The following is a 26,175-nucleotide window of genomic DNA, read 5'->3' as shown; positions in this document are numbered from 1 at the left end:
CTCCCTGTCTCTGACTACAGGGTTTGATACACCAATAAAAGTCCCTGGGCAAGACTCAAAATGCTACATTCTCCTACCAGTGTAACATCATTCAAATGCAAATTCATAAAGGCCATTAATATGAAATAGAAGGCAGCTACATCAGAAAATCATTCAGAAAACTGATGACAAAAAATGGCAAATGTCTCTAAACATCTTGAAAGGTAGTGTAACTCTGGACAAAGTCTAATATTTTTTTAAAATATTTAGATTGAGATTATATGACCGCTTCTTCAGTTTAAGAATATTACCTTTATTGCATTTATTTCCATTAAAAAAAAAAAGTCAATAATACTACTAATAACTCCTGGGAGCCTCTTAAAAACAGCCCCACCCTTGCACTATTCTAAATCAGCTCTGCTGGGAGGCTGCTGGCTCCCCAGTGTGAATAGACACTCACAGAGGCACACGGGGAAGGGTTAGCAACCGCATCTGTATTAGCACCATCAACCGCAGGGGCGGCAGCCACAGACATGACGTAGTGACCAGGAGGAGAAGGGAGGCCATCCTCCTCCATGGGCTCTGGAGAGAGCAGAGCAGTGGGAAGTGTTACTGGGAGGCTCTCTACAGCACAGTGAGGGGCCACAGAGGGAGAGCTTTCAGCCTTAAGGACACAGGCAGGTTCAGGGAAAAGGGGGGCTGGAGGCCTCAAGGTGGCAATCCTCTTCCGTACGGCTCTCATGGTGATGGGGATGGACATGCACCTGGAAAGATAAAAATAAGTAATAAAAGCATTGCAATTTATCCTAAAAACACGGCATTTTAATTAAAAGAGGGAAAAAAGGAAGAATCTAATCTTTTTTTTTTTTTTGCACATGTTTGAAATACTGGTGCTACTTGCGGTTTCTTTTTAAGGGCTGCTGCATCACCTATAAAGCTTTAAAGATGCCTAAAAATGGAAAGCAGCATTTTCCTTGTCATAGTCGAATGATAAAAGTTTGGTCCATGAAAGTGACAAACTGTGAACCTCAACCCCTGTTGTGTTCTTTTTCCAGAGCAAAACCCACGTAATGCTAGCCTTACACACCAAATTCACCTTGCAAGTGATTACACTGTCACAGCGTTTCGAGAGTTAGGGATCTTCTCATTCAGACATTCAGTCATAATTATAATTAATTAATAATGTTTTTAGTTTTGGCTAATGCAAATTGGGATGCAGGATGTGCACGATCCTGCACCAGGAAGCAGCCAAGCAGCTACAGAAACATCTCTGGCCAGCAGGTGAAACATGGGGGAAAAATAAACTTCATTATTAGAGAAATTGTCAAATGAAATTAATTATGAATTCAAATACAATTTAAATTATATCAAAAGGAATCAAGTTTTGCAAATAGTGACCCTGCAAGATTCTGTCTTTGCAAAACCATTGTCTGTAATGACAAATGGTCTTTAAATAAGAGACTTTTTTTTTTTTTTATAAAAGTCTTCTAGTGTGTGGTTAGCATTAGTCAAACATAGTTGTAAAAGGGCCAATCCCTAAACCCCAAAACTCTCACAAAACTTGACCCGTTATATTTACATACACCCAGCCCACTAGTGAAAATATTATTAGAGGCAAAACCCTACTACAATCTCTCTAGTTAGCAAAGTGCACACCAAGTGGAGAAGACACAGAGAGGACAACACTCAGGAATACTAACAATAGCCTATACTAGGCTATGCTGCTGTAGGCCGCTACAGTGATGTCACCTTTAGTCTACACATAATAGCTCCGAAATAGAACAACAGTACATGGCAACGTATTATAATCTCATACCGTGTGAGGACTCTGGAGATGTAGTCATCTAGAGATGGATCTACTAAACCAGCCATAAGGAGTCTGCACTGCACTTGACGACAGTCCACTACAGAGACCAGCACTGGGCACAAACCATGAGACAACGTCATAAGAAGAGATGAAAGTAAAACAAACAAACAAACAAACAAACAAATAAATAAAATATAAGGAGATTCAGTAGGTAAAACATAAAATGCTGAAATCTTTACACAGGCCTCATTGGTCACAATGGATGATGTGTAAGCACATACAAACAGCCAGTGAGTCGCTATCCAGGAGGCTGAAGGTCACAGAAAAGCTGCAGCCAGACTCCGGCAGAACTTCACAGTTTAGATCATATGCTAGACCTGCCACAGGGAGATATTCAGATTCAACATTTAAGTCTGTATTTGCTGGAAAACATAACCCTTGGATATAACCAGCATGCACAACCACCATCTCTTTTACTATTTTTAACATTACAAGAGCGGCCCAGGCAGGTTCTTTAAAAATCACATTAAAATAGCATCTACTAATCTAGCATTCTCATGTTTCCAATGTTTGTCAGTTTTTACAGGTTAGATGAAAAATCTACAAGGGGTCTTATTCAGAGAGCTGCTGATTCTCTCCGCCGCTTTGTATTTGGGCTCAGTAATGCAGGTTATATGTGGTCACTGTTGCGATAAAACCTTGTATCTCCATTTTGGCCACTTTTCAGTTTGACAATGTGAATTTGGCAGTTATTCTTTACATTGTATCTACATTTCATGATGAATGGACCAATAGAAGTGCTCCAAAATTACCTAATCTTTTCACACTGACTTCCATTGAAAGTTTCCATTGAAATGGGTTTTTCCCTTTCCTTCCATTTTGGAGATACGAGTGATATGTTGACAGTATGTATTAGCTGACATTTTTTAAAAATTAGGCTGCAATCAAAAAATAACTGTCCAAAGCAAAAACCTTTACCTGGTTGGTGCTCAGGACTGGCGATGCAGCTTGCTAATAGGACATTGATGACTGACTGATGGCGGAGAATCTCCAGTAAGGCTGGCACGTGGGCCGGATGGATGAAGGGAACTGCATGAATTTGAGCTCCTTTCCACGAGTCACACTCCCATTCAGCACCACAGAACACATAGCTATGCAGCTCAGCATCTGGCAGAGTCTAACAGTTATATAAGAGCACATTAAAAATAAATGAATAAATAAATAAAATAGGACTCCACAGTTATTCATATTTCGCAGTTAGGCATTAAGGTCATAGAACTGTAGCTGATCAGCCAGAATGTTTGGTTCTTTAGGTTAGAATAGGGGATGCTAGGCTAATTTGGCTAACAAACACTGGAGTCATGGTGGCACCAATCTCATCTCTGTAGATACACGCCCCTAACAAGTCACTAAACTCACCTAAAATGCATCCAGATGTTAATTTTTGTAATTTAATGTTTGGCACAGATAAATCGATGTGTTTTATGGACATGGCGTACTTTAGACTTTAAACTAAATGTATGAATAAGCAACATGATCAAGTTTTAAAACAGTAAAATACTATGGAAACAAAACAAGATTTTGTTATGTATTTACTGAGATGTGACTGGTGTCCGGTGTTTTCAAGCCTAGCCTAGCATCTGCTGTTAAATAAAGAAGCACCAGCCAGCCAGATTTTAGGCTGTTTGCTTTAATTTGGATTATGTAATAAATCATGTGGGTCTCATGAATCGTTCAACTATTCCTTTAAAATGCAATTTTAACATATTCTTTGTAGGTCACATCATAACATAATATTTAGGCATCAAAACTTTTAAATAATAAGTTAAAGATAATAACTGTAACAGACTGAAAATGGGCTTTTTTTACATACCACATAACAGTGAATATCTTCATCACATGAGCTCTTCCAGGTCTTTTCTGCTAGACTGGCCTTCTTGATTAACTGGAATAATGGCTCCCCCTGCAGGTCAGCCTCTGGTGTAACATCTGGAGAATATAATCAGGCTCGCTGTAAACATCCTAAAACAACTTCAAGGACTTGCAGGCTCATTCAGCTTCATCCTGTCATACCTGAACTGTATATTTTTAGACCAAACACCATTCCATCTTCCGTTAACACCAAATACTACTGTGTACTATTGTCAGAGATATTATTAGACTGCTGTCTAGACCTGTGATTTGGTTCATCTTCTGGATGAAGGAGTTGAGCACTGGAAGTGGGGGCTGGAGTTTGAGAAGGAAGAAGGCTGGGAGTGGCTCGGCACTCACTTCAGACAGCGGCCTGAACACAGGGAGCCTGCAGAATATACAGTTAACACTCCAATACTCAAACGCATTGACAGTTACAACCATAATGTCAAGAGACAGCCACAATTTCATGAATGAGGGTTTATCAGTTACCTAATAACTGAAGTCAAATGCTGAGGTTGGTCCGAAAGAGTAGCCTATACATACAACAAAAGTATTGGGACACCTGCTTGTTCATGGTTTCTTCTGAAATCAAGGAGATATAGAGATATAGATATATATATATATATATATATATATATATATATATATATATATATATATATATATATATATATATATATATATATATATATATAGAGAGAGAGAGAGAGAGAGAAGAGCTTGTCCTACTTTGACTGACTCTGTTGGAGTTGAGTTAACAGTGGAGTCTTTACTGTCCAGGAAAGGCTTTTTACTAGACTGTGAGGATCTGACTGCATTCAGCAACAAGAGCTGAATGCAGTGAGGTCAGGATGTTGGATGATTACCACCCCACCTAATTCCAAATGTATCAAATGGAGCACCATCATTCCAGAGTTCCCCTGCTCCACAGCTCAATTCCAGGGGAACTTTTAACCCCTTCGGCTTTTAAGTGATCATACCTTTACCATTAAGACAAAAATGCATTCAAACCCTATTATACCCATGTGGAAAAATAATTACTCCCCCAAAACTAGTAAAAGAGCTGTGCCACCCTTGGCAGTAACAACTATGAAATGCTTGCTATGTTCTGCTGCAGAACCTAATTGCGCTTGAGCTTTGGGTTGCAAACTGACAGGCAGGCATCCTCCTTTAGGATTTCATGAGAGAGCAGAATTCATTGTTTCATTAATTATGAGGAGTCATCCTGTTCCTGCAGAAGCAAAGCAGCCCCAGATCATCACACTACCACCACCATGTTTGATAGCAAGTATGATGTTCTCATGATAGAATGAAGTGTTAGCTGTACACCAGGACACGTCTTCCAAAAGGTTGCACATTTGACTTATCAGTCCACAGAATGTTATTAGTCACTGGTTTGCGCCTTGAAACTCTTATATAAAAGATATCTTGAAAGAGCTCTTGGTGGAATTTTGGTACTCCGACCAACCCTGGGAATGTTCACCACTGTTCCAGGTTTTCTCCACTTGTGGATAGTGGCTCTCACTGTGGTTCACTGCAGTCCCAGAGTATATGCAATAGCTTTGTGACCCTTTCCAGACTGCCTGGTTTTAATGACACTGTTTTGAATCTGTATCTAAACCTCTTAAGATATCGTCCTCATGTGCTGCTTTTTGAGACCTTCTAGCCTGCTTGACATTGCCATAGATTCAACAGGTCTGGCAGTGATCATACCTGGGTGTGGACAAGAAAAGTGAAACCAAACGGATTTAATTAACTGGTTGATTTAATAGCTAAGGGGGAAATCTTTTTTTCCATATGGATCAAAGAGTTAAATATATAAATGTATATACATTTAAAATTAATAATTTATTGTTTAAAAGCAGAATTGTGTGTTTACTTGAGCTATCTTTATTTTATTAAAATTAGTGGGATGATCTGGAATATTTAAATGTGACAAACATGCAAAAATACAAATATGGAAATACATTTTTACAGCACATTTGTTTCAGTAGTCTCATATTGACAAAAACAGCAGGACACATTTGATTACAATGCAAAATGTGTGTTTGGCCTCAGTCTTTGCACATTTACGGAATCCCATCTACATAATACCTGTGCTCCTCTTGCCTCTGGTTGCTTCACCACGCTGGACTACTTTCACATGCTTAAGCTCCCCTCAAGGTCTCAGAAGCACATTTTTGACTTATCTAAATAACTAGGCAATCCTACCACAGACTGTCCATTATGCAGAACATCAGGTATTCCGGAAAACAATGCCTCTCCTTACCCCAGCGAGTCGACTTGAGGGGGAGTGGGGATCAGAGACTCCATCTGCAACCTGTGTGTAGTGCCACTGGCACCTACCACTACCATGGCAACCTGGCCACGACTGCCTTCACCTAGCAGGGAACAAATGACTCACATAAGGCAGAATAAATGATCACTTATACACTTCCAGTTTATAATGTCCAACCTAGTTTAGAATTAGTGTGGTAAAGTGTGTTATTTTTTTATTTGGCACAGCCCTCTACAGTCATAGAAATGTACAGGGTTATTCTGGAAGTACCTGGACAGAACATCTCCATCAGAATGTCAGAGGGGCTGATATAGTACTGGATGCTCATTGGGTTTCCTAAGTCATTGGGAGAAGTGTATTAAATTAAACGTTTTATTATTTATTATTAAAATAATAGTAAAATCATAAATAGAAATTACAAGCTTTGATCTCCCAACATCTCCAATTTCAGATGCAGTCAATCAGCCAAGGCATGTTTGAAATCGGAGGCTTGGAGTACTTGGGGGAAGTGTAGTGCTGAGTATTGTGGTCTCCATACTGACCTTCGTATTTAGTAGTATCTAAGCTTAGAGGTATCTTTGTATCCTATTCTATGCAAACTAGCTAAGCTATTTTCTGAGTAAACAGTGAAGCACTTCGCTCTGGATAAGAGCCTCTGCTAAATGCCTTAAAATGTAATACAAGATGCTAGGCTAACATAGCTAACAAACACTGGACTGAGACTATCACCATTCCTTTCTGTCTCCAGATCTTCATTTGTTTTGCACAGACAAATTTAGAACATAGGATAACGTCTATAAAAACAAGAAACTCTATACAGCTGCATGGAGGGGCACAATTTAGAATAACCACTGTAATAAGGTCTATGCATGATTTGTTTATCGACAGATTAGGGAATCACAAAAACAACGATTTTGCGGCTTGTATTTACACAAATGAGACAAATGGGACAGACTAAGGGAGTGCCAGAGCATGCCCCCCCCCCCCCCCCCCCCCCCTCAAAGCCTGGTTTGTTTGACTAGTGTCAACGCTCCATCCCATGCCCATGCACGGTACAGTGAACCTCCATATGTTCCTATGTGCAGTAACAGTACAAAATATATAAGGCATGTAAGAGTGTGGTGCATCTGTGCACCTAAAACAACTCCAAATAAGCACCAGAGTAAGTAAAATCTGCAATATTGAAGTTCATGATGCATGAGCAGACCAGACACCCCCCCCCCCCCCCCCACATACCTTCTTTGCAAGGCATGAAGTTCCCAATTCTGCCATTCAGAACCATGTCAACATGGACATCGTTCTCGATCAAACGTCTGCAAGGTTAAAGCAAAATGAATTGTCTTTTAGAAATAATAATAATAGTTTATCAAAAATATAGTCTAATCCTGTTTGTAAAAGATCTGCATTGACAATCTGGAGCACTTAGTTCTTCACACCTTGGTAAATTGGAGATCTTGAGTAGGTCTTTTTGCAGATGCTGAAGGGATGTATACACTTTTATCTTTGTATCACTGCAAGATAATAACTTCTCATATAAAACTGATAGAAATGCATGATAAATAAAAGTCAGTATTGATCCATGATTAGTGAAGTAAAACCTGTCTCCTGGTATGTTGTAGAGACAAGCAAGATCCTCCAACTTGAGTGAGAATTCTTCAAATTTCTTATTTCTGCATAGATACGGACAAGATGATTTAGCTCACATTCAGAGCCCATAAGGGCTAAAAATAAAAAAATAAAGTGTGACATAAGACATATATACTTTCTTACCTTAGCAACTGACAAAGTGATGCATTTGACTAGAATGAAAAAAGAAAAAAAACATCATTAGTCCATAGTTACTACTTTTGCCTCAAATCTACTCACTTACTGATAGCCCTCTATATCATACTCTCTTTCCTTGTCTCACCTCTGGAGCTTCACCATGTTGGGCTACCTTCACATCCTCCACCCCTCCCCCAGGCAGCAGGAGCACCTCCAGGTAGAACAGATCTGCAGTCAGATAGCATGCAGTTTCTGTGGGACTCCGGTGGGAACCCAGTCTAGTGGGAACGGTGGCGCATCCAGTGAGAGAAGCAACATACAGATCACAGCTGGCAGACAATTTGTCTTGGCAGGCTTATAGTGGCATGACAAACACTGTTCAGATTAGATTATACACCATTTACTTGCAGAATTAACACCAATGGGGAACAGGGCTGGAAAATAAATGCCAGAATTTAATATCAATATATTTACAAATAATTTTACAAACCTTTTAAAATTGTATTAAGAAAATGAATGAAACCCTTTACCCCGAGGCACACTACACAGCATGTTTTGATTGGACTGTTGTCTTAGAAACTTTGTATTGTAAATGACCATAACTGCACTTTCAGAAATTTAAACAACCTGCAGTATACAATTAGTTATATACACTGAAAGGCCAGGTTCTGAATACCATATGTAAAGTGCTATATAAATGAATGAATGAATGAATAAATAAATAAATAAATAAAGCCAAACTCCCTGTATACTGGCATGTATCTTCCAGCCCCAATAGTGAACATGTAAAATGAAGGCCCATTTCAAAATGGTAAATGTAAATAAAAGGCTCAGACCCTCTCTGTTGGGCAATCATCTCCAACCTGGTCACCATGGCATTGACTGAGGCCACTAAAAATGGGGGACGGGAAAGATAAACAAAAACATAACCACACTTAAGTGTGTAAAAATCTACAGATCTATGGACCTTTTAGGATAAAGGATAATACTTTATCAACTTCAAGTGGGAAATCTGCTCAATCTTATTTTAGGTCTTGCACAGTCAAACCGGGGTTCTGATTTGCTGTTCTAGTAGGCACACTAGCTCTAGTAGGCCTCAAGCTAATTAAGGCCTCAGACCTTGGGACAAGTTATCTGACAGATCAAATCTTGGGATGCTCAAAACAAAAATAAAACGCAAATTTTGCCTAAAATGTAGAAAAGTGGGGTTCAGATGTGCCACTGTACAGTACATACAACTGTACTGTACAGTACAGTACATCACAACACTGTTTCAGTAACTAAAAAGTAACTAAAGTTTTTATTTCTATATATTTTCTCATCATGTAACGACGACTGTGTACTGGTCATTCTCACCATTTAGAGCTTCATTAAGTTTCTTTTGGCACCTCATAACTGGCTCACAGGGCTTTGGGTCTGCTCGAGTTTTGTCCTGTAGGGAAAGAGGAAAGACCATTTCAAGTAACTTCATCCAAAATATGACAACATTGCTAATAATGACCAAATGTGGCTAAACGGGCAGTTAGTGTTTTACATGAGTACTAGCAGGTACCAGAGCTATCCTTAATTAATTTACGTACACACACCTACACATTTATGACTATTTCCATTTAACATGCTGTGTAGTCCAGGGCTAGAATTAATCCCTGTCCAGGAAACTGGCCACAAAAGTTCATAGACATAGTTTTTACACTAGATGCTGCCCCACTGTTACAGGGTTTGATGGCATTCTGCCACAAGCACATTAGTGAGGTTGGGTACTGATGTTTAGATGAGTAGTTCTGGATCACATACTCCACTACAGCTCATGTATTCATATGTATTGAATGGAGAAACCATCACCCCAGAAAACAAGGTTCCACCGCCCCACAACCCAACACTGTGGGTTTACAGACCTCTAGGTGATGTTTGGCACTGGGCATAGTGACATTAGGTTAATGTGATGCAGCTCCAGAGCATCCCATTCTATTGGCAATGAGGTTATACAAGCTGTGTGCACACAACCTACACCAGTATCAGCAATGGAAACACCTTGAAGTAGCTAAATTCACTATTTAGAAGGCATGTCTGGATACTTTTAGACATTGTCAGGCTCATAAGTATTTGAAAAGTGATAGTTTGTCATTTCTCCTTGACACACACACACACACACATTGATTTTAAATTAAACAGTCAAGCTGTAGAGTTTCAGCAGTCTTAAAAAGGTACATGAACTATTTAGGATTTACAGCCATCCTCAGACCCTCTATTTTCACAGAATCATAACATTGGAAAGTTAACTGACAAGCATGGTCAAATGTCACCTATACCATCATTATTTTAAAAAAGGAGATAAATGGAGATAAAAAAGGAGATAAATGGTCCAAGTGTTGAATTTGCATTCATGATAACTCCCAATATGTGGCCCAAAGAGGTGTCGATGCAAGTGAAGGTCATCATTACACTGAAAAAACTAAAATCTAAGAGCCATAGCAGAAAACTTAAGAGTGGCCAAATCAACAATTTGTAAACTTAATGCACTGGTGAGCTCAGCAACACCAAAAGGCCTAGAAGAAGATGGATCTAAAGTGGATGATCACAGAGCAATTTCATTGGTGGGTTAAAATAAAAACCTCTTAACATCTAGTTAAGTCAAGAACAATCTCGCAGAGGGATGTGCATCACTGTCAAAGATTACAATCAAGATACACCCTCATGAAAGCAAATCCAGAGGACACAAAGCAAACCACCAATAAGAGATTAGATTTAGCTAGAAACCATCTACAAAGTCTGCCCAGTTCTGGAACAAAATTCTTTGGACATGTAAAACAGAGATCAAACTGAGTATGTGGAAGTAAATTCATGGGCTGGAGCATACCACATCTTCTGTCAAACATGGTGGAGGCACTGTTATGGCATGGGCATGTATGGCTGCAGATGGAAATCAATCACTGGTGTTTACTAATGATGTGACTGCGGATAGAAGGATTCTGAAGTGTATAGAGCTCGACTCAACTCTGCTCAGATTCAATCAAATGCTTCAAAACATAGTATGGCTCTGTATAGACATACAGTACATCATATAGTATGTCAAAAGCAATTTCACTGTGTCACTGTCCAAATACTTATGTCCCTGACTGTCTATTGTATATTTAAGAGGCATGCTAAAAGCTGTGCAAGAGATAACTCCCTTAATATGACTTTTGGGATATGACCCAGCCATTAAATCCATTCTGGGCAGAAACACCCAGATCGTTTCATGGATATATTCATAAAAAGCTCTCCTCCCAGGACCTAGGCCAAAGACCCTGGAACCATACCATATTCATAAAAACGGCAGAGGTAGAGCCTACTTTTAATGTGCCATGTGCTAATCGGCAAACCTACACTTAAGCGATGATCGACAGACACCTGTACCACACCTAAACCTGCTTCTGTCTGCATCCAGCTGCATCCAGCTCATGTAAAGCGCTTGACAGAAATCCAGATTGGGGGAGAGGCAGAAGGAATGGACGTTTTACAGCTGCCGAGGAAGAAATGCGTACAAGAGCACGTAGAAGCTCTCCCAACGTCCAGAGAGGAGGCAGCTGTTTACGTATTAGCTTGGCACAGGACCATTCTGGCCACAAAAGCCATGCTTAAGCTCTGCATCTGGAAGAAATTTGTTAGACTGTGCACGCAACCTACTCTTGAGCAGTGAGAGCAACATGAAATCACTTGATTAAGGCATATAACATGACTTGGGGGACGTTATGACTGCAACTGGCTGAAGGTCACTACTGGGCTCAACCTTGTGCAAAATCACACCAGCTTACATCATCCAATATTTGAGACATGAGAGCAGGACACTTGAGGTTCGCTTACCATGCATCTACGCACCAGTTGAAACGTCTCACTCCACGGCTTCTCAGCATATTTGGAGTACAAGTCTGACATGTAGGTCTTCTTCATGACCGGAAGGCCAAAGAATCACGCAGTGGGTCTAGTTTGTGGGATTTTGACCTGTAGTTTAAAAAGGAAGTACTCCTTAAAAGGTCACATGTCAGGCAAAACTGAAATGATAGTTTTTGGATGCATGTAAACATTGCTAAAATGAATGAAATTATTGAAATTATGAATGAAATGAGTGATGAAATTATATGAAATTATAAATGAATGAAATTATATATATATATATATATATATATATATATATATATATATATATATATATACACACACACACACATTTAAAAAAATAAAACACACTGTTCATTCAATCAATTTACAAATAGCAATATTATAAGCATTAAGTATTTTAACCTATTAATGTTAAACTTCCAATGAATATTCCAGCTTGGACCCCTTTTTAAATGATGCACTGCAGAGGGCAGCCAATGGGAAAGAGGTAACTGAGCCTACATACATCCGTCTTTAAGACTGAGTCATTCTAAGTGCTGAAGGGGTGTAAGACTGATCATATAAGAATGCATTTTCAGCTTTTTTTGGTAAATACACTTGTATAGAGAACGTGTGTTGAACAATTTTAAGATAAAGGATCCATTTTTAAACATCTCTGACTAAAGGACCAGATCCAGAGTGGTGATCCAGAGTGGTTTGGAGAGAAGAGGCTGATTGTAAAGATACTTACCAACTTTTTCTACAGTAGCGGTAGCTACGTAACCATTTTATTTTATTATCCAAAACAACAAGTGAACCTATACCTCCTCATAGCGTTATATGTATGTTAGTGATAGTAAAACAGTGATACATCTGGAAATAACAGCTTCTTTGGGTCCTACTTTGCCTTACAACACCCTGTAGGCACCTCAAGGCCTGCATGGATTTAAAAACAAACACTCGAACAACACCTGTGGAATCAGTCCGCATATTCATTATTCATATTCAGAACCATTTCAGAAGATACATGATTGCCACTTGAAGATTTTCAAGGCCTAAAACGCTAAGATGCCTGTTTCCACCACCACCACCATCACAAACAAATGACTTGGTAAGTTTCTCTAGAGCAATCGTTACATCTTAGCCTTTTTGAATATGCAAGGAAATTGCACAGCCTGCATGCATGCATTCATTCATACCCTGGTACAGAGCCCAGCAAGATCAGCAAGCACATGGACTATACTGGTCCACCACCAATATGACCATGCTGCACCAGCACAAAGACCTTAGCTTAGACCACCTTCGGCCTGCAGAACCTCTGGTTCTTACAAATTTGTAGATGTTAGCCACAGTCCGTCTTTTATCACAGACCTCCATGTGAGCCCTGTTGACCCCTGTTGACCCCTGTTGAGCCCCCTGTTTGTTTGCTCTACTGCGTTGCCTTCTCCTACAGGTGGTAGGAGAAACATAATAAGGGCAAATAACAAACCTTCAGCTATCTTCTGAAATGTGGAAATTCCTTCCAAAGTAGTTAGCTAGCTAATTACTGTCTGACAGACAGATAGACAGGCAGACAGGCAACCTCGCACCTTCAGCACCTCTCCTTTGGAGGTAAGCATGGTCATTTTGAGCCTGACGCGCTCCGTGCGCATGCGCTGTCCGCCTCCCTGCCCGGAGCGCAGTGGTCTGTCTCTACAGCCTGCTTCAGTCCAGCCCGTCTGATCCCCCTCACACACACACACACACACCTACCTCCACCTCCTCACACTGCTCTTTCTCTTTCTCCCCGTCAGGTTAGAGGCTGTCGTCGCTTCTCTGACAACGCACCGCTGGTTTGATAAAAACCAGGACCCGTAATGTGGTGAATCTGGACAAGGGAGAGTAGGGAAGGGAAGGGCTCCCCTCCCAGGGACACAACCCACAATCCGGCACATTCACCGGAGTCTAACAGCCATTGACAGTCTGAGGTAAGTCTCAGCCATGTAATAATATGCGAAGAGTGTGTAAAAGTGTTAGAAATGAGCGACTGAGCTGTTGTGTTAGCCGGCTAGCTCAGCAGTCACTGTCACAGAGCCCCGTGAGCGCTAGCTAGCTATAGCTAGCCGGCTAGCAGTGCTCACACTGGGGACCCACCTCGCCTGCTTAGCCGGGGCTTGCTAGCGCTAGCTAAGTTCCTAACGTGATCAAGACTAGCGTGGACAAGGTGGTGGGCATCTGGACACCCAGATGGTCAGTTATCTCAGCTGGCTAAGTGTTTAGCTAAGTTTAGCTAGCTGCACACACGGATCTGGGATTGCATCAGTAGCCAACTCTCATAGACCAGACTGGCCGTGGTGCCCTGCCCTTTTGTAGCTATTGTGGGGCTATAAAACACTGGCTTATGATCAAGTGCTATAGATTGGACTCTTTTACCAGCATATTTGCTTAAATATAGCAGAGAAAATGTGAAAATCAGGAGGTAATTACAGCTGAAACAAACCTCATGGCATTAGACACCACTGTTCTGTAGTTATGCATTATAGCTTAGACATGGGCTAATGCCCAGTACACCAATCAGCCAGTCTATTAAAACACACTGATGGGTGAAGTGAAAGACATTGGTTATTTTCTTCACTTATTCATCTACAGTGGCATCTGTATATATGGGATATATTAGGCAGGAAGCGAACAGTCTGTTCTTGGAGGTGATGAGATATGGGAAAGCGTAAGGATCTGAGCCACTGTGATAAGGGTCAGACAGGGTGATGTCTAGAGGACTGGGGTAGAGCATCTCCGAAACATCAGGCGGATCTTGTCAGGGTTTTTTCCCCCCCGTGTGCACTAGTCAGTATCTATGGGAAATGGTCCAAGAAGGGATGAGCAGGTGCCGGTGAACCAGCGGCAGGACCATGGGCACCCAAAACTCACTGATGTGATTCATGAAGGCCTCAACCTCACAACTCGCTTGGCTTGAAGGATCTGGGGACAGATACAACAGAAAGCCTTAAGAGGTCCAGTGGAGTTCATACCTCGAAAGGGTCAGAGCTGGGGGGGGGGGGCGCTACTCAATATTAGGCATATAAATGGTGTTAATGTTATGGCTGATCACTGTGTATGTAAATAGCTCTCTAAAATATTGAAAAGAGCCAAAAGTACAGATATGATGCCATGTTTTGAACCTGTAGTGATCTTGAAACATGTTAGCTGATACTAATCTGATATTTCTTCTTTAAAAAGATTTTTTTTATAACTAATTGAAGCACTTGACTTAAGATGAGCATCTAAAAGTGGACTGTTGTGTTTAAACTGCACTTGACAAATGCACAGCTAACAACAACGCATCTGGACTGGACTGGATTTATCCATTTTTCCTCTTCCAATACCCACAATTACTGCTTATCAATACTGGTATGTGATCTCTTTCTGAACAGCAGTATCATGATGATCCTGATACAGTACATAGCCCAGCACTACAGGGAACTGGCTTCATATCAGTGAGTTTTGGTGGGAGACCCAATGGTTGTCTGTGATATGGTGAGGCACATTAGCCAAGCTTTTGTCCTAAAAGTCCTAAGACTGTACCAGTGCCTTATCTGTCTTTGACCAAATGAATACACTGTGTCCTCTCTAGTGGGACTGGTTTAGTTTCATGGCCAGTGAGGAACTCACTCTGGATCCAGACACCAGGTACTTTAAGGTTCACCCATTACTTACACAGTTTCATACATGCACAGTTTGTATACCATAGAAAAGAACTGGATGGAGAACTGGAGAGTAGCCACACATGAACCTAAGGTCAGCATGACCAATATCAAGCATTGACTAGAGGTCTATAAAGCCTTCCAGCATTGGGCTGTTTGCGTTCTCTGGAGTGCTGGAACTCCATCCAATAAGTGGATGAGTTGGAAAGGTGATTATGGTCTAAAACTAACCATCCGACATCGTTACCTCACCTCTCTAATGCTTTTTGGGTTAATGCAACCAGCCTAGACATTGTCCAAAAAAAATAAGAGACACAACAGACTTATATTCTACCCCGAGAGCACAGTTAGTGTGTTCGATCAGGTTTGAGGTATAAATAAATGAATAAATAAGTTATGTTAGAATGTGTACTGTGTGCATCATGTGTCACAGCTTTTATAGAGACTGTCTCCATACAGATAAGATGCCTGGTGGTGTGTTTAACCACACCCATGGAACTCCATGAAAGAGTGTTACGGGCCATTAAGACGCTTTAGAAGAGCATGGAGAGTTTATCCTCCACCGCTAATGCCTATGGGGAGACTGACAGTGGAGGGTTCTGCTGTGCAGGAGATTTTTACATTAAAGGCAGACAGTCTTACATAACCGCCTTGGCTGTGGATTTGTTAGAAATTAAACAGAGGGACGTTTCTGACCAGTGTGGGAAACCTAAAAACCCTTCACCGCCTATTACCTTTAGCCCACGGCAGAGTGAGTATTACATTGAACAGGCATTGTAGTACCAGGAAATGCGCTGAAGTACAACGGCTTGAACTCAGACCTGAGCTCTGGGGGCTGTTTTACAAAGCAGGATTTCTTGTCTTAGCTACTTAAACCTAACTTAACTGAAGCTTAAAGTCCAGCCTGTCCAACAGAAGAAGAGCTAAGGAAATTTCCTATTGGGCAGTCCTGAGGTTAAGACTTAAGTCCTGGCTAACAGAAACATCCTGTTTTGTGAAACCTTCACCTGGTGACTAGAGACTTGCCTTGAGACAATGTGAGTAGACTCGACCAAGACACTGCTCTGCACTCTGTCTGTACTGTGAAATGGTGGTTAGGTTACACAGGAGACTTCGGGAAGCCCCTTTTCCCCCCACCCACTTTACTCTGACGGGATGCACCCAGATGCCTATTTTTAGGGATGTGTGATTAAATCAGATTCATATCTATATCCGCAGATAAATGCTTTAACAAAACCATCAGCAGTGGGCAGATGTTTACTTGCCTAGATGTTACTGCTGATACACAGAAGTCAGGTTTGGAAATCATGGACAGCTCAGTATGAGTTTGGTACAACAGGCAACAAAAAAGCAACAAAAGCTCCAAATGCATGAAAAGCTAGTTTTTATTATTATTATTATTATTATTAGTCTTACAGACAGTTCTAACAATTATTAAAAACCTGGATGTAGTTGGTAGAGTGTGTTAAGATGTAAATTGTATATATTAATTATACAATCCCAATTTCTTCTGGCATATATTTTATGTAGGGCTGATTAATAAAAAGATAATCGTCACAGTTCTCTATAAAACTGATTGAAAGTTATAAAAGTACAAAATAATAGTAAAAAATCTAACTTGTGCATTAGAAGCAGCGCTTCAGTTTGTTCCACTAAGGCTGCATTTAAACATTCAAAGCTTAAAGTTTGAATGAAGGACTAAGAGGAAAAGAGGAAAACCCTTGCTGCTTTTAGCGCTTTCCCACTGCTTGACTCTACTTGCTTTTTAGTACCTGGTTCATTTTCCACTGCACAGCTCCCTCCTGAAATGTAGCTGGTACATCACAAAACACACAAGGCAAGACAAGACAAAACAACCATGTTCACCATTAGTGTTGGACACAGATGGATTTTGGCCTCCACCTTTAACCCATCCGTCCAGTGAACGCACACACCAGTGAGCACACATGCCCGGTGCGGTGGGCAGCCAAGAGGGTGAAGGGCCTTGCTCAAGGGCCCAACCGTGGCAACTTGCCGAGCCCAGATATCAAACTCACAACCCTTTAATCAAAAGGCTGGTGCTCTAACCGCTGAGGCACTACTGCCCCTAATAACTACAACTTCTAGATAACATTATCTTTTTCTTTAAAGGAACTCCTATTATAAGAGTAACTAAAGAGTGGCTAACTTTCTCTTTAATGCGAGTCAGTGCTCTGCTGGGGTTACACATCACGCTTTAGTCCCTACTCAGAGTGTGGAACACCATGTAACTTATATCCACCTTCATAAACCTGCGTTTATGGTTGAAGGCACTACATTTCAAACACTCAAGCGTCCATGCGTCTGCTCTTACCATGTTGTGGAGAGGAAACCAACACCAGAAGATCCTTACCCAGAGAAATGGTTTAGTTATGAAGCTCCAATGAAGCTCCAATGATGCCTTAAGTGACAGGACCTCTGACCCTAAGCTTCATAACTGAGCATCCCCTCAAAATTAGAGTAGGCGAATGGACGCCTTAAACACAGGTCCTCTTTTTGGGAAGGCGGTGAATAGAAGTTCTATGGTGCCCTACAACACTTGATCTTGATCTTTTTGTGTTGTGTTGGATAGCTAGTTATCTGAACTGCTCTAAATAAGGTTAAATAGCCTGTTGGGATGTTGGGTCAGCATTTAGATACGAAATGGCCAGAAATTCTGTACAAAACTGGAACAAACTATTTAAAAGTGTCCCTGTCAAAATAAGGTGAATATGCTGTAGTGTATTGTCTGTATGACTGCACACACCAAACTGTAAATAGCTGGTTAGGGAGGAGTATACGTACGATTACACCTCTATATTTGGCTGATATGTCAAACCAATATTTGATGATGTCTTTATTGTGCACCGGAAAACCGGAAAGGGTTTATGGTGACGCTGGACTATTACACAGTAGGAGGATTGTGATGTTTTATGAAAGCTTATGTATCAGATTTCTGCATCAGGCCACAATCCCCAAGTCAGGGCATCCCTACTAGTTTTTCTACAACAGTGGGACAGTGTTTAGAGCATTTCAGCCTCATGTCTTTCTGTCACGTCTGTGCTTCAGCTCCTTCCCATTGGCTTCTAATTTAAATGCATTTTCAGTGAATGGGTTTCTGTTCTTTACTTAGTACAGGGCAACTTATTGTCTGCGGGAATCGGGCACACGCTACAGATTGGTTAGAGATTGAGATGAGGAATGCTGGAGTTCTCCTTTAACAGAATGTTCCTAGATGATTGCTGTTGTCAGGTTTGATTTAGTGAAGATCTTCTCCTTACAGGTGAACTCTTTTGAGCAACTTCTCCAGACAACAAGTTCACATTCCCTCCAACCTCGAACTTCGTTTTCTCCTGGATCCAAGCCCCCTCCCTAGCGACACTCTCCTATACCACTCGTAATCCTCCTCTGTAACCAGACTGCCATGGCAGCCGCCAAGCCAAAAGGGCAGAACTCGCTGGCCCTGCATAAGGTGATCATGGTCGGCAGTGGAGGCGTGGGCAAGTCGGCTCTCACCTTGCAGTTCATGTATGATGAGGTAAGGCCACCATCACCGAACGTGCAGTATACTAATGACAGTCTTCATGACGGTCAAAAGGGGAAAAGTGCTGCTGTTAATATATATATAAATTTGTCATCACCGGTGAGTTATTACCTTTTACTGCTTTGTGATTGTGGCCATGGATTGAGAAAAACCTGGCAGTGTGTTGCGTAATACAATACAGGGGATCGGATTCAATATACTGCAGTACACTGCTGTAAAACACTCCGTCATCTGCAAAAATCAGAGTAAAAGAAACTTTTTTGTAATGAGAGTCTGGAATCTGATGACAGAGTACAGAACTGTGGGAGCAGTCAGGATTAAAAAAAAAATAAGGGGGACCCGAGTGGTCCAGCCTAATAAGGCACTGTCACTATGACCAGAGGATGGCTGGTTTGAATCCCGGGCATGCTGCCAGCCATCGGCCCCACTCTCTCCAGGGTTGGTAAATGGCACTTTCCTGCCACATCACTCCACTGACACTGACGTCTGTTGGCCAGTGCATCAGAGCTGAGTACACGGCGCTTTCCTCCGAGTGCATTGGTTACGTTGGCTGCAAACGTGACGGAGGAGGCGTGTGTCGGCCGTCGGGAGCATTGGATGTAATGGGGGAGAATATGTATGGGTGGTATTACAGTATTTCAATACTAATATTGCAATACTCTGATATATACGATATATTTCTTACACAATGCGTTCAATCACAAATCCTCATTATATTGCTGTTTTTAGTAGTTGCTGCTATATTAGTCAAGTGGAATACCAGCTAAATTCACAATGAACTAACAAGCTCTCCATCTGTTGCTCTTAGTTTGTGGAGGACTATGAGCCCACAAAGGCAGACAGCTACAGGAAGAAGGTGGTCCTGGATGGAGAGGAGGTTCAGATCGACATCCTGGATACAGCAGGTCAGGAGGACTATGCAGCCATTAGGGACAACTACTTCCGCAGTGGAGAAGGCTTCCTCTGTGTCTTCTCAATCACTGAGCTGGAGTCGTTTGCTGCGACTGCAGATTTCAGGTAAAGTATTAGTTCTTTTAGATCCTCCAGTTAAGCTCCAGAGTGCTGTTCTGACTGGGGTTCTTGTACGCTTATCTCTCTTCTTTACGCGACTGGAATTGTGGTTTGTTTACATAATATTTGAGCTTCAACATCAGATTGAAATCCTTAATTATAATAATAATAATAATAATAATAGTAAAACAAGGTATCAGTGATGTTTTCATATATAATTTAGGGGTAGACAGTAGTCAGGTGCAACCAATGAGGAAGGAGCTCCCAGCCTGCATAAAAAGCCCTGCTCTCTTACAGACAGAGGACACAGACAAACGACTGGGTGTGTAAGCACAGAGGCACTGGGCTCCACAGGACTCTTTTAAACTTAGGGGTTTGTGTTTGGGCTTTGTTGTGTGGCACCATTTGTAAATTAAAACACTCAAAGTGGCATCACATCATGGTCTGTGTGTGCCTCTGGGAGATTTTCCAGTGATGTGACTCAGCCGATCTCCGGGCTGAGCTCATAAAGCACATTGTGGATAACGGCAGTCCTTAAAGAACACTAACAAACTGCACGTTTCATTATTAGTCCAGTTAAATTGGATGAATGCTAAGAATAAATCACTGCACTGAGCATGCTGCTGCTATAGGTGCGTTTTGTCTACGTGCCAAAATATCCTGAATATCCTAAATATTGTGTGTTGTGTGAACATGTCTTTAAATGTCATGATATAATATTTTTACCATATAGCCCACCTCTGTTTTCATACTTTATATAAATCGCATGACTGAAAGAGGGAAAAATACAGATGCAAAAGGGTAAAAACACCAAGCGAGGGTGCTGCAGCTGTATGGCTGTCCTCTGTGAGCATCTAGAGAATATCCACAGCTGTTGGCACAGTGAGAAACTGTTAAGACAGCGAGACGACTGTTTAATTAGAGTAAAGAGTTAAACTTGTATTTCTTTGTCAGCGTCTCTCGTTTTAGTTTAGCAGTACAATGAACACTGTAGACTGAAGGGACGAGCTGCATTTTACGAAACTCTGTTGTTAAATTCGGCTGACTGGTTCTCAGAGCTGCTAATGCTGCTACTCCACACAGATACTGATACGTACTGAATGTGCTGTTTGTTTGTTTGTTTGTTTTCTTGGATTCTTAACTACCCGACCACACCATAACTACTCATTAGGTGAGGTTTTGATTTAGATGTTTCTCGAAACAGCTGTAGGTTTGTGTCTCCTGATGAGCTGCTGAGTGTTGGGCATAGCAACTGGTGACTGAGCTGTTCTTGTGCTGAATGGCTGCTGATGATTGAGCTGTCTCTGTGTTGGGTGATGTCAGATTTAACCAATATGATGTAGAAGATGCAAGGTGCATGGTTTGAATGGTCAATAAATCTTCTATTTATAAGTCAGTAAAATTTATTTGATTTATTTTAGTTATATAATAATTCAATCATAATGGAGCGACTAGTCGATTGTGAGAACAGTCGTTAATAGAGGAGTCATTTTATTAATGCATTCCAGCCCTGAAATACAATAACCAAATTTCTAAGATCTGGATCATCATGTGTAGGTAGGTGTGCGCGTGTGTGTGCGCGCGTGTGTGCGCGCGTGTGTATGTGTGCGTGTGTATGTGTGCGTGTGTATGTGTGCGTGTGTATGCGTGCGTGTGTATGTGTGCGTGTGTGTGTTTAAACACAGCTATAGTGAAATCAGATGTAAATGAATATGAATATAGATGATGAGTCCATAATATGAATCACCTTCCACATGCAGAGAGCAGATCCTCCGGGTGAAGGAGGATGAGAATGTGCCCTTCCTTCTGGTGGGGAATAAATCGGACCTGGAGGACAGGAGGCAGGTGAGCGCGGACGAGGCCAAGGCCCGAGCTGAGCAATGGGGTGTATGCTATGTCGAAACATCTGCCAAGACCCGCGCCAACGTAGACAAGGTCAGTATTGTGGGCTAGGGCTTAGGCTCAGTACGTAAGTGCTACGTTTGTGTACGTATTTCAACCAAACAAAGTATGTAGTGTGTAAGTGAGAATATAGTGTATAAGTGTGATATTTAAAGTTTGAAGTATAATATGTGTGATTATATAGCATGTCTGTCAATGTTTCACATGGCTTGGCTTAAATATTTTATAGTGAAATGATTAGTATTCATTTATTTAAAGACTAATACGCCCTTTAGTTCTCCAGTTACATTCAAATATTGTTAAAATATATATATATAGTATATATATAATATATATTTGGTTCACATTTGTGACTGAGGTCATAGTGAAATCTTACTGAAATTGCTGAATTTAGAAAAAAAAAAAGTGTCAGTAAGGGAATTTAGCATTTAAGCATCGTTGCTATTTAAACGACGCAGGAGGAAGGCGTGAAATTAGACTGTTGATGGGGTGTAAGATAGCAATGAGCATCACAACGCATCTTGCGCAGAGTGTAACATAGGGCTCGTGTTTGTTCAAATGCTGTATGGTGGTACGTTTCAGTGACTTTGTGTTCCTAACAGTTTCTGTTCTAGATATTTACGCATCCAGTCTTTGTCTCTACAGGTGTTCTTTGACCTCATGAGGGAAATTCGCGCCAGGAAAATGGAGGACAGCAAGGAGAAGAACGGGAAAAAGAAGAGGAAAAGTTTGGCCAAAAGGATTCGAGAGAGATGTTGCATTTTATAGTAAATGGCACGTTAGAAATCACTACCATGTTCTTCCCCTATGTTTTAAATATGTATGTATCTCTATGTTCCATATTATTACCCCATTGCCAACTAATCCTGGTCTGTGGGGTTTGCAGCATTGTCCTGGTGTTTGTGCGTCAGAGCTGGAGTTGGTTTGATAGAGATTTCGAGGGGACTGATTCTCCTCAGAAGTATCTAGGTGAAGCTCCCAGGGAACTCTTTTTCCACTGAAATGTGTTCTTTGTCAAATTGCATACCGGGAGTCTACAAAACCTTGTGGAATGTCTAAAGGCATCTGCCACATGTTGGCAAGCAGTCAAGTTTGGAACCGTTTTCTCTATCCAACCAATGATTTTCGCAGTCGCAGAGCAAGCCCCAGGATCCTGCTGTTCTTTGGAGTCACAAACCGGAGCCCTACAGGCCAAAATACGTGGACCACTCTTGACTATGACCCTTATCTCGTATTCAGGTCTCCTTGATCCGTTGTCCGGCTGGGCTGTTTGCAGATAGCAGACTGTCAGACTGACCTTCGAACTGCCTTAGTCAGAGTGAAGTAAGGTGGAGTTGACTCACTAATGGACTTAAATATGGATAACACGTAAGGTCAGAGACACTGAATACAGATTAGCTGGGGGACTGTCGAGTGTCCTTCGTTTTTGAAAAATCAGTTCAGTAAATATGTTGTTAAGAGTTAAGATGGTGTGAACTTACCAGTCGGCAGTTGTGATTCAGTAATGCGTAATCGCGTAATTCGTTGCCATGCAAATGAAAAGCACAGTGGCGTTTTGGACCTTAGGTTAATCACTGTTAAACCCTGACTTACGAACTGCGAAACACTAAAGTATTTAATTGTTGCCTCTGTGTTTGTTTAACTTTTTGGCCCCCATTATTTCACTTTGACTTTAACCCTTTTTTGTCAGGCTTGTGAGAAATGTGAATCGGAAACAGGAAGTTAAGTTGGACGTAAGCATTTTGGGTCCGTTTGACTTCCTGATGCCTTGATGTCCATTGTGAATGTGAGGTAGACTGACCTGAGGGTCCAAGCTCCACGTTAACACACTGACGATTGGGACGGCAGCCTGCAGGGAAGGCCACTTTGTTTTAATTGTTAGCACTGTCTCCACAAGGCCTCACTATGGGCTGAAAATGTTGTTCTCTGCCTTAATGTCGGAGATACAATTCAAAAGAAGCCACAGCAAATCTTTGTTTTTTTGTATTGCCCTGTATAAAAATAACACAATTTTATTATTATTTTTATTTAATTTTTTGTGGTGTGTAAATGTGGGAGTCGTGACTTCTTGTATGCTGTTTTCTGTATGAATTTTCTAGACAAATACCGATATAAACTAAACTTGTGGTTAGGATTCATGACTTCCAGTCACTTGGCCAGGTCATTTTTGTTTTACCCATTACAAAATATATATTTGGTTTAATGTTCTGTTGGATGTTTGGATTTTTTAAAACATGTATACTAAATATTCAAATATTTTTTTCCTTTTGTTTGTAATCACACCTTTTTTTGTATTGCTTCTTAGCGCCAGTCGTCTAGTTTACCAAAACTCACGAGAATCAAATGTAGTGGAGGCAAAGGCTTGCTGTGTTGGCTTATTGTTTTCAAACCACTCCTACACTAAACACTGTACTCTTCACTGAATCAAGCTGCAGCACCAGCAGTGTCTGCAGCGTCTGACCTTGTTTATAAAATGAATCATTTAACGATGACTAGTTGTGGAAGTAAAGAATCTGCTCAAAGCTGTGAATTTCTTTTTTTGTTTAATGTACTAGGTTTAACCAGTACCCTTTTTAAGAGATCTTGATCTGACCCCTGAAGCACTACAGTGAAGCTGATGAAGTGTGCACTACTTTGCAGATGTTTTTGGAAGTCTGGAAATTAGAATGTGAGAGCTTCTTATCTGGGCAATAAGAGTGTATTCACTCAGTAAAACACTTTCAATATTAATAACAACATTCATACATAAAGTAGAGATCCTCCATCACCGTGTTCATTAAAACATGAGAGTATAACAAATTCTTTTTAGCCATTATTCAACACCTGGTTTGGTAAAGCAGGGCTTAATGATGGTGAATCAGGTGAGCTGCTGCTGCTGCTGCTGCTGGAGTTGAACACATCCACGCTGTGCTGGCTGGACTGGGGTGTCCAGGAGAAACCTGGAACCAAGCTCTGTTCTAAAAATCCAAAAATCTCACAAGATCTCACTACTACTTTCTTCAGAATGAGAGAATCTTGTTCATTTTTATTGCAGTTATGGTTACTTGCACAGTTCCAATCCAGAGATTTGGGGGGTTTTACAAACAAAAACACCCTTATTGCTCAGATAAATAGCTTTTTTTTTTGCTTATGTACTGCAAACATCTGCACAGTACTGCATATTTTAGATATAGTGAATTAATAATAATAAAAATATATATGGCTGTTTGCCATTGATCCCATGAGAGATTCTCTAAATCTAATAACCACTATAGAGCCATTTATGGCAAACCAAAGTTCAGTAGGGTTTTGAATATTGAACTGTGTCTCTTCGCTTCAGCTTAAAGTGTGTGAGGGGTAGTTTGGGATTGCCTTGGTGGGCTTTCGTAGCAGAATTGCTAAGCTGTGTTTCGCCTGCTTACTTACCAATCCTGTCATGGTGCTATTTTCGCTTACTTACAATGGCTTAAACTTTGCTGTTCACGTGTGTGTGTACGTATGGGTGTGTGTATGTATGTGTGTGTGTGTGTGTTTGTAAATGCACACATGGGGGTTTGTTTAAGACTTGTGGTCTGAGTCGTGTACATATCCAGAAAAAGATGCTGACAATGTTCTATATAATACAGCTAAACGGATTTCGTCTGTAGTGTTCAGAGACCTTTTTTTTTAATCTTTTCTTTGTGTTTGAACTGTAACACAGTGAACTGCCTCATGTTAGGGTGGCAGGGACTGGCAGGGACTGCCATTCCCAGTTGTAGCAGCAGTGTTGCTTTGGCAAAACTACTACACTACTCTCCCTGAAGTAAGATGTGTGTGTGTTTAAACCTGATGCATTGCCTTTATAAATAACACTTTGACTTTGTTTCTTCCTTCCTTTTTATCCAAGCTTTTCATCTTTTCTGTCCCTCGTCCCCCTCCTGCTGCAGATGTTTAAGTTGTGAAGATCCCTCTGAAGTTCATCCTTCTTTGTCGTGGTTATTCTCAGCCATTCTTTTTCTTCTTTTTCCCCCCTTTTGTTTTTAAGGACATATTTAATTGCTGTGAATCCAGTATACAGGTTTACTCATTAACACTTTTTGCTGTGACATTAACCAGATCCCTGTATACTTCAAATGTTCAACTTGTAATGTGAGCCGTTGGAAAGGAAAATAAAAATTAAGGTGATGACATTTTTTTTTACAAAATTAGATCTTGCAGGCTCTGGTTTCTTCATTGTACATTGGCCTCCAGGATTACGTATGTCTTTGTTGTTAATGAGCTTCATCTTACAGTGAAAACAGGACAAGTTTGTGTGTTCAGGTCATTTAGTACCTTTAGCACCTTTACCATGTCTAGGGGGCTCCAGCGTGGTGCAACTGTCTAAGCGATGGTCCTATCAATTCCTGGAGATTCACAGTCTCCCATGACCAGGAATTCAAGACCACATAATTGGCCTTGCTCTCTCTGTTTGGGATGTGTGCAT

General features: G+C 40.9%; 2 protein-coding genes across 2 annotated transcripts; one reads left to right on the top strand and one right to left on the bottom strand.

Annotated features, from left to right (window-relative positions):
• Positions 1–385: 385 nt before the first annotated feature.
• On the bottom strand, positions 386–15,804 carry med1l (mediator complex subunit 1-like). Its single transcript, XM_072679151.1, has 18 exons — positions 15,727–15,804; positions 11,586–11,666; positions 9,099–9,174; positions 8,579–8,633; positions 7,888–8,020; positions 7,749–7,777; positions 7,577–7,648; positions 7,415–7,489; positions 7,215–7,291; positions 6,249–6,314; positions 5,970–6,081; positions 3,961–4,085; positions 3,660–3,775; positions 2,765–2,963; positions 2,068–2,163; positions 1,796–1,898; positions 626–743; positions 386–559 (listed from the first exon to the last, which is right to left on the bottom strand). The coding sequence occupies exons 1-18, from the start codon at positions 15,802–15,804 to the stop codon at positions 386–388; spliced, it is 1,785 nt and encodes a 594-aa protein (XP_072535252.1).
• On the top strand, positions 13,269–26,175 carry ralaa (v-ral simian leukemia viral oncogene homolog Aa (ras related)). Its single transcript, XM_072679378.1, has 5 exons — positions 13,269–13,567; positions 18,561–18,815; positions 19,630–19,838; positions 21,593–21,767; positions 22,380–26,175. Exons 2-5 carry the CDS (start codon positions 18,702–18,704, stop codon positions 22,500–22,502), a joined length of 621 nt encoding a protein of 206 aa, XP_072535479.1. The 5' UTR covers positions 13,269–13,567; positions 18,561–18,701; the 3' UTR covers positions 22,503–26,175.

This window comes from Salminus brasiliensis, chromosome 5 (assembly GCF_030463535.1).
Source record: "Salminus brasiliensis chromosome 5, fSalBra1.hap2, whole genome shotgun sequence".
Taxonomy (NCBI): Eukaryota; Metazoa; Chordata; class Actinopteri; order Characiformes; family Bryconidae; genus Salminus; species Salminus brasiliensis.
This window is presented reverse-complemented; position numbering and strand designations above follow the sequence as displayed.

What these genes read in the sequence shown, in the direction of transcription:
- med1l (XM_072679151.1), bottom strand. Translation starts at nt 15,804, where the DNA reads ATGGCCCGTAACACTCTTTCATGGAGTTCCATGGGTGTGGTTAAACAC. An exon ending in AAGATATTCACTGTTATGTG is followed by an intron (nt 2,964 to 3,659) that starts GTATGTAAAAAA and finishes TATAACTGTTAG; the next exon opens with ACTCTGCCAGATGCTGAGCT. An exon ending in ATCTCCAGAGTCCTCACACG is followed by an intron (nt 744 to 1,795) that starts GTATGAGATTAT and finishes TTATCTTTCCAG; the next exon opens with GTGCATGTCCATCCCCATCA.
- ralaa (XM_072679378.1), top strand. Translation starts at nt 18,702, where the DNA reads ATGGCAGCCGCCAAGCCAAAAGGGCAGAACTCGCTGGCCCTGCATAAG. An exon ending in GCTGCGACTGCAGATTTCAG is followed by an intron (nt 19,839 to 21,592) that starts GTAAAGTATTAG and finishes TTCCACATGCAG; the next exon opens with AGAGCAGATCCTCCGGGTGA. An exon ending in CCCGCGCCAACGTAGACAAG is followed by an intron (nt 21,768 to 22,379) that starts GTCAGTATTGTG and finishes TTGTCTCTACAG; the next exon opens with GTGTTCTTTGACCTCATGAG.